General features: G+C 59.7%; 1 protein-coding gene across 1 annotated transcript in view; it reads right to left on the bottom strand.

Annotated features, from left to right (window-relative positions):
• Positions 1 to 7,469: 7,469 nt before the first annotated feature.
• Positions 7,470 to 8,247, bottom strand: part of SPSB1 (splA/ryanodine receptor domain and SOCS box containing 1) — a 39,744-nt gene continuing 38,966 nt past the window's right edge. Inside the window, exon 3 of the mRNA XM_014545463.1 lies at positions 7,470 to 8,150. Coding sequence (XP_014400949.1) covers positions 7,666 to 8,150 — 485 coding nt within the window. The 3' untranslated portion in view covers positions 7,470 to 7,665. The remainder of the gene's footprint in view (positions 8,151 to 8,247) is intronic.

Below are 8,247 nucleotides of genomic sequence, written 5' to 3'. Positions count from 1 at the left end.
TTGTTAATCCTCACCTGAGGATATTTTTCCCATTGCTTTTTAGAGAGGGAAGGGGGGCGTGGGGAAGGGAGGAAGAAAGAGAGAGAAAGAAAGAGAGAGAGAGAGAGAGAGAGAGAGAGAGAGAGAGAGAGAGGTTAGCTTGGCTCTGGACAAACACTAGCCACAGGCGAGTATCATTCCTATTCGTTTGCACACTCAACGGATAATTTTCATTTTAAAGTCATCATTCCTCGCGAACACAGAACCCACGCTGGGCCCGGCGCCTTCGCACGCTCTCTGCAAACACACGTTCCACCCCCACCACCTGGGTGACCATGATTTCCTGATCACAGGCAGATGAGGGAACAGAGGGGTAGAGGCCAGATGACGCCCAGGAGGACGGGAAGCTGGGATGCCGACCCAGGCGGTCCCTGCTCTCACACAAGGGCAAGCAGCCGGCTCTTCCCCGTGTGCACCCAGCACCCGACCGCACGCAAGCTTCCGGGCAGGGAATTATCTTGTGAGACCCCAACTGCTCACGGGTACTGTTCCCATCTGCATTTCACAGCTGGGGGCACTGAGGCACAGAGGTCAGAGGTCAAGGTCACAGGCTGGGCACCTGGATTGGAAAGAGGCCTCTAGCTCAGCCGTGGGCAAACTACGGCCCGTGGGCCGGATCTGGCCCGTTTGAAATGAATAAAACTAAAAAAAAAAAAGACCGTACCCTTTTATGTAATGATGTTTACTTTGAATTTATATTAGTTCACACAAACACTCCATCCATGCTTTTGTTCCGGCCCTCCGGTCCAGTTTAAGAACCCATTGTGGCCCTCGAGTCAAAAAGTTTGCCCACCCCTGCTCTAGCTGCAGCCTGTAAGGGCACCTGTGTCCTTGTGTCCCTGAGGGCCTGGCCCTGTCTTCCTGCCAGGGGAGCTCCGTGCGGCCAGCGGCGCAGATATACTTTCAACCTCAGAAGGAACCGGCAAGTCCTTCCCTCCCAGGCCTGAGGCCCTGCTCACCCTTCTGAGGTGGCCTTCCCTGCCCTCGTCCCTAAAAGCAGGGCCAGGCGGGCACAGTGTTTGGACAGAGAAAGAGCGGACGCAAACGGGTCTGCGGCTCCACCCACAGGCGCCCCTTGGCTCTGAGACCCCTTTGTGAGCAAAGCACAGATCAGACCCCAAAACCCAGAGAAACCCCTGCATCTCCCTTGGGAGCCCATTCCACCAACACAGAATGGGTTAACGTTCTTCAGTGTTCACCACCGCGTCTCAGAATATTAAAAGTAACATTAAAAACTCCTATGCCTGAGGGTGTCGGGGTAGGTGGGGAGTGGCTGCTAATGGCCAAGGGTTTCTCTTGGGGTGACGAACAGGTTCTAAAGTCTATTGTGGCGACAGCTGCACAGCCGTGGATAGGCTAGAGGCCACCGAGTCGTCCACTTTAAGTGGGTGAAGGTATGGCGCGTGAATTACATCTCAACAAATCTGTTCTTAACAAAAAATAAATCTGAGGATTGATTACGCATTTACTAAATTCCAGGCTTTAAAAGAAGACAAACAACTGCTTTCCGTCGCCCATGGGCCGTCACAGGAGAAGGAATTGAAGTAGTAAAGGTTTTCCATGGAATACTCTGACCCCAGGCCTCTCCTGGCAGCCGGAGGAGGATGAGCCAAACGACCTTGCACCCTTGAAGGTCAAGGGTTCCACAGACTGCAGGTGAGCAGGGCCGGGTTTCTCCCCCTTCCTACTTGCAGAGCCTTGGGTCTCCCTCACCATAAAGCATCCTGGCCCAGGCGGCCCCAGATCTGGCTCCTCACTTGTGCCCTGCACAGCAGATCACTCCTCTGCCTGGGCCTCAGCTTCCCCATCTGTTAAGATACAGACTCGGACCAGATGGTCCCCAAAGTCCCATCCAGCTGAGGTCCCGAAGGCGAGAAGCAGCAGCTCTCGGCCTGGAACCTGCTGTTGGGGAGCGGCCCTTCCACTGGCCCAGTGGGGGAGTTGGGAGGTGCTTCCTCTGCTCCACCCAGGGGCTCTCTTCCATCTTCCCCAGTCCCTCCTCCTCATGATGTGGCTCAGCCCCCCCGGGGAGCAGAGGGGCTTCCCCTGGTGGCCGAAGGCACATGAGGAGGCACCGAGAGCCCTGCCGGGCTGTGGAGTGAGGCCCCAGAGGGAGCTCCCATCACACTCTCTTGGATTATTGGGTGTCAGGTCAACTCACTATCCCCTTACGAAGAGACACTTGTACACAGCGGGCCTGCACCAGCCGGCCTCCAGCTGCCCTACTTCGGGTGGTTATCATCACAGCCCCAGTGGCAGCCGAGGCTTGTGGGGCTCCTGGCGTGTGCCTGGTGGGGCTGTGGTCCCCATCCGACAGATGGGGAAGCAGGTTCGGGGAGGTGAGAGGCGGGGCCCCAGGTCTGAGAGCCAAAGGCTAGAGACGATGGAAATACACCAGCCCATGAAACTCTACTGGTGAAGTGCGGCTCTCTCTGCACCAACGTGAACGAAAGCTCCCAGCAGCTCTTTGCAGCTCACCCAAAGGGGCAAGGCCCGACGGCTCCCTCCAAAAGCAGCTGTGGGTGTGTGTGTGGGGGCGGGGGGTGCTTCCCCTGCCTGACCACCTTTGGGCCACACTGAATAGCCCAGTTAGGGAGGGTTCGTGCGACCAGAAGCGAGTGTCCTTCAGACATGCCACCTCTTCCACGATGGGCTGCAGGAGTGGCAGCTGACGGCTTCTGGGATGCGTTATGAGCTGAAAATAGGACCCATCACCCAGGCGTCCCATGCATGGGGCTAGTCCCGGGGCCTCAAGTACACAAAGAGGTCACCCTCTCCGGCCGATCTCGCAGGAAGGAGACAAACAGTGAGGCACGGGGCATGGTCTGGTTGCTTTTCAAAGGCCGAGAATGCGCCAGCCACAGAAACAGACGTGGGCACTGTGCTATGGAAAATGTCTGTCCCACGCGTTTGGGTTGGTTGCTAACAGGACCCAAGAAGCCCCCCACCCCCAATACTTCTCCCTGGGGGCTGTCGGCTCTGTACCCAGCTCCACCCACAAAGCTGGGTGCCCACTGGGTTCCACTGGGGAAGTTCCCAAACAGAGGAGGCAGAGCTATTGGTGAGTCCCTGCCACTGTGCCATCTCCGGAAACGGGCGGCTCGCTCATTTGCATAGTTTATATGAATGAGAGGGGGGTGGGCGCCAGGACGCAGCTCAGGAATCAGGAAGTGAATCAGGCGCTATTTATGGGAGCAGAAGGTTGAGGAACTGGGGCGTCCATGGGCCAACTTCCTCGTTTCTCGGAGAAGCGGTTACCTGGGGGCCTGTGGGACCATGCTCGGCCCCACACCGCAGCCCGCGGCTCTCTAAATCCAAGGAGATTGCAACACAACTTGTGCCCCAGAGCCCACGCTGTGTCTAGTTCATGGCTAAATGATGAGCTTTGGAAGTGCCCGGATTCGGCGACATCCCCACCCTCACCTTCTCCGCTCCCGTCACGGGCCTGGCCTCACTCCTGGCAGCAGCGGCAGGGAAAATGCTCTGTGAGATGGATTCTAGAACGCGTGGTGGGACTGCCCTCCCGGGATATGTGTGCACATCCCCTTACATGCAGTTCTTACAAAAAAGCAGCAAAACGCAACACGAACCCCTCGTCGTTGCCAACTGGGGAGGACGCCTGGCACCTGGCCGGGTAACGTGGGCACCCTGGGCCCCTGCCCCTTGACTCTGAGAGCCCACTGTCCCTGCATGGCCAGCCCTTCGGGGGAGGCAGGGCGTCTGGAACATCCCTGTCCCTTACCGGCTTTTTTCCCCAGAAGAAGCCCCTGCAGGGCGGGGTGGTCAGTCCCCCCCAGAGAGGATCGTCCCTAGACCCAGCTGGAATGGGGGTTCAGGAAGGGCCCCCCATCGGGGGAGGCACCAGGAGGAAACAGGAGGAGGTCCCCCAGGCGAAAGGCTCCCGGAGAAATGAGCTGAGTCCCGGCTGAACTGACAATCACACCAAACAGCACCACGCTGACCTGGGAGACGTAAAAGGGAGAACCTGAAAGTGTCTAATTCACGGAAAATGCCTCCGTAGTGGAGGCGTCTGCTCCCAGGGCGGGCAGAGGGGACTCTCGGGCCAGGGACTCCCCCTTGGGTGACAGTGGTCTGCTGCTTGCAAATAGGCCTTTTCCTTCTGCCTCTGCAGGGAGGGTGGCAGGCAGTGCTGGGCCCGAGCAGGGCTCAGTCGCCCCACCACCATGGCCATCTCCACCCCTCTTCCCAGGAGAGAGCAAGTGACACCCAGCCCCTTTGGTCACAACCTCAGCCCTGGGGGTCTCAAGCCCCGAGGAGGAGTCAGAGCCAGCGGCCTGCGGTCAGAGCTGCCCGGATGGGGGTGGGGAAGGTCACACAGGGACACACTGATTACTTGCTACCTTTGGCCCAGCGCAGGGCAGTGACTCTGCTGGGGAGGGTCCGCATGGTGTGTGCAGGGGAGGGTGCGCACACGGTGACTTTGGCCGACCTGCTCTGCACACAGCTGCTCCCTGCTGGGGGGAGGACCTGGCGGCTGGGAGGGGTGAGGCGGGGAAGGGGGGTGCGGACGAGTTCCCAGGTGTCCCAGGGAGCAGTAATGGATCAGGAAGGACCACCTCCACGGCTTTGAGAGCAAAGCCCAGTCCAGGCCTGACCAGAGCTTCTACCTGGCACACCCTGCTCCCTGGGGGACCACAGATCCAATCTGGCTGCGACATTCCTCCTTCCTGGGAGGGGACTCAGGCACCCTGTGACCTCACCTGATGGGCACCCCACCCTCTGAGCCCCGGGCAGTTTCACCTCCCTCCAGGCAGTGGCATAAGAAGGAGAAGGCCTTGTAGGAATGGTCTAGATTCGCTGTCTCCACATCTGCAGACGGTGGGCTAGTGCCTCCCCCCAAATTCAGGGCCATCTGGGACCTCAGAATGTGACCCTATTGGAAAGAGGATCTTTGTGTCCTTAGTTAAGATGAGGTCACACGGGAGCAGGCTGACCCTGAATCCCATGGCTGGTGTCCTTATAAGAAGAGGAGAGGCTCAGAGGAGAAGGCCTGCGACTAAGGAGGCTGGGAAGGAGTGATGGGTCTACAAGCCAAGGAGTGCTGGCAGCCAGCAGAAGCAGGAGGGGGCATGGATCGTCTCCCCAGAAGGAACTGGTCTGCCAACACCTGGCCTCCAGAACGGGAGGGAATGCATTTCCAGTGTTTAAGCCGCCCAGCTGGTGGTCATTAGTTCCAGGCGCCCCAGGAAACGAACACCCCGCCCCCCCACTTCCAGCCCCTCTCTGCTCTGAACCAGCAGCTCAGTCAGGCTTTCGACTCCCCCTCCCCCACCCAGGTGACTCTTATCAAGGCCTCCAGTGATCACCCTGTTGCCAAAGTTGATGGACAGTTCTCAGCCGTCAGCACACTCGACCTGGCATCACTCTGTCCTTCTCGAAGTCCCTTCTTTGCTTGGCATCCAGGACACCTCTCTCCCCTCCAGCCCCTCGTCCACTGGACCTCAAAGCACTGACGTGCCCCAGTGCTCGGCCTCAGCCCTCCCCTCTTCCCCTCCCCCCGAGGGGATCCCAGGCAGTGGTCACAGCTCTAAACACCACCCAGCCATAGGCGACTCCCCACTGACCACTGTCCCAGACCCTGTCTCCAGACTTACAGAGCCACCTGGACATGGCGAGGGAGCTCGAGCCCCATCGCCTCTCCCCTGGACGGCCCCCCCGCCTCCCAGCGGCCACTCTGCTAGGACGAGCTGCTCTCTTAACGCAGAACCCAGGTGTCAGTAAGCAGGCAGGCTGGCAGCTCTAGCACGGTCACCCCATCCTCCCCCCACAGGTGCAGCGGCGGAGGACGCCGCAACGCCCTCACGTTTTTCCTCATCTGGATCCTCCAAAGTCTACACTGTGCAGAGCGGGGCCACTCATGTCTGACCAGGACTGGGAGTGTCTGGCGTGATGACCGGTGTGGAGGGCGGGGGAGCTCATCATTAACCAAGAGGTGGGTTAGGCCATGGGCACTGCCGGTCTCCACCAGGGCCCAGCTCACACAGCAGGTCTCCGCAACCCACTCCCCAGTGCATTCCCCGCCTCCCCTCAGACCTGAAGGCGTGGAGACTGCAAGACCAGAGCCAGCGTCTGTGCCCCTGAACCTGGGGCCTCACCCAGCACCTGTGCCCCTCAGACCTGGGGCCTCACCCAGCATCTGTGCCCCTCACACCTGGGGGCTCACCCAGCATCTGTGCCCCTCACACCTGGGGGCTCACCCAGCATCTGTGCCCCTCACACCTGGGGGCTCACCCAGCATCTGTGCCCCTCACACCTGGGGGCTCACCCAGCATCTGTGCCCCTCACACCTGGGGGCTCACCCAGCATCTGTGCCCCTCACACCTGGGGGCTCACCCAGCATCTGTGCCCCTCACACCTGGGGGCTCACCCAGCATCTGTGCCCCTCACACCTGGGGGCTCACCCAGCATCTGTGCCCCTCACACCTGGGGGCTCACCCAGCATCTGTGCCCCTCACACCTGGGGGCTCACCCAGCATCTGTGCCCCTCACACCTGGGGGCTCACCCAGCATCTGTGCCCCTCACACCTGGGGGCTCACCCAGCATCTGTGCCCCTCACACCTGGGGGCTCACCCAGCATCTGTGCCCCTCACACCTGGGGGCTCACCCAGCATCTGTGCCCCTCACACCTGGGGGCTCACCCAGCATCTGTGCCCCTCACACCTGGGGCCTCCCCCAGCATCTGATCTGCGGCGGGGGTTAGATCTCGGGGTACCAGGCCAAACCTGTCCCTCAATGATGGTTAGCGCATGGGTGGTTGAAGCTTTCTGGCCCACCCCGTTTGCAAGGTGAGATCTGCAGATGGGAGAAGGGACCCATGAGAGAGGGAGGGTCAAGCGTGGGGGTGGACAGTCCCGAGTTCCAGGACCTCCTACGCCCCTGGGCCCCCAGCCAGGCAGCCACAAAGCCCTCCATCCCCCAAACTAGGACAGTGCCACCTCCTGAGAGTTCTTCTCACACACGGTCTGAGGAAGGCCACGCCTCTGTCCAAAGGGACAGGTGGGCACTGCTGCTGACTCAGGGTTTCTAATGCACGGTCTCTCCAAAGCCTCCTGACATCATGACTGAACAAGCCCCCTCAGGGGACTGTGTCCATAGGCGCCTCCCAGAAGCCGCCAGCACCGAGAGAAAGACCCTCATGAGCGAGAGCGGCCACTGGCTTACCACTGTGTGAGTACAGTTATGTGACAGGACCTAGTACCGCCACCGCCACAAACCCCAGCTCAACAATACGCTGGCTGCTGTGCTAGAATTTGGTCAACTGCAAATTCTAAAGGCAGGCCAACCAGCAACTAACTACATCTATCGAAGACCATCCATCCATTTATTTATTCATTTATTCACCATCCATCCACCCACCCACCCACCCATCCATTCATTCATTCATCCACCCACTAACCCACTCACCTACTCATTCATTACTCATCCATCCATCATCCATCCATCCATCATCCATCCATCAAACCTGCCACCCACCTATCTATCCAACTACCTGTTCATTCATCCACAAGGTGCTGCCAGGTTGGCCGGCAGACTCCAGCGAGAACTTTCCATTTAACCAGAGGCAAGCAAGCGTCGCCTCTGAGGACCTGAGGATGCTGGGGTGTCTACTGAAAGACACTGTAACCCCAAGGACTGCACAGACGCCTGGCCAGGCCCACCCAGGATCCCACGGACACAGGAGGCCGGGGGCGGGGCCGCCTGGGAGGGTGCAGGAGACACTTACGGTCGAGTCCGTTCAAGTAGCGCATGCGGATCTCACAGTGGCCCCAGACGGCGCTCACGACAGGATACAGTTTTTTGCCTTTGAGTCCCCGAAAAGCCACGCCCATGTACTGTCCGTCCACAATGAAGCTCAGGGTCCCGTCGTCCATGTCCAGGGCCACCAGGAAAGAGTCGGGGACAATGAACGTCTCGTCCGGCTCCAGAAAGGCCGGGTAAGTCTTGCTCGGCTGGTTTTTGCCGTCGTGGTAGAGCCGGTTGCGCCCCAAGTCCCAGCCCCAGGACTCGTGGTTGTTGCCCACGAGGGTCGTGTAGCCGACGGAGTGAAAGGCCGGGTAAGTCTTGCTCGGCTGGTTTTTGCCGTCGTGGTAGAGCCGGTTGCGCCCCAAGTCCCAGCCCCAGGACTCGTGGTTGTTGCCCACGAGGGTCGTGTAGCCGACGGAGTGCAGGGGGGCGTGCCGTCGCCA

Source organism: Myotis brandtii, unplaced genomic scaffold (assembly GCF_000412655.1).
Source record: "Myotis brandtii unplaced genomic scaffold, ASM41265v1 scaffold410, whole genome shotgun sequence".
Classification (NCBI taxonomy): Eukaryota; Metazoa; Chordata; class Mammalia; order Chiroptera; family Vespertilionidae; genus Myotis; species Myotis brandtii.
This window is presented reverse-complemented; position numbering and strand designations above follow the sequence as displayed.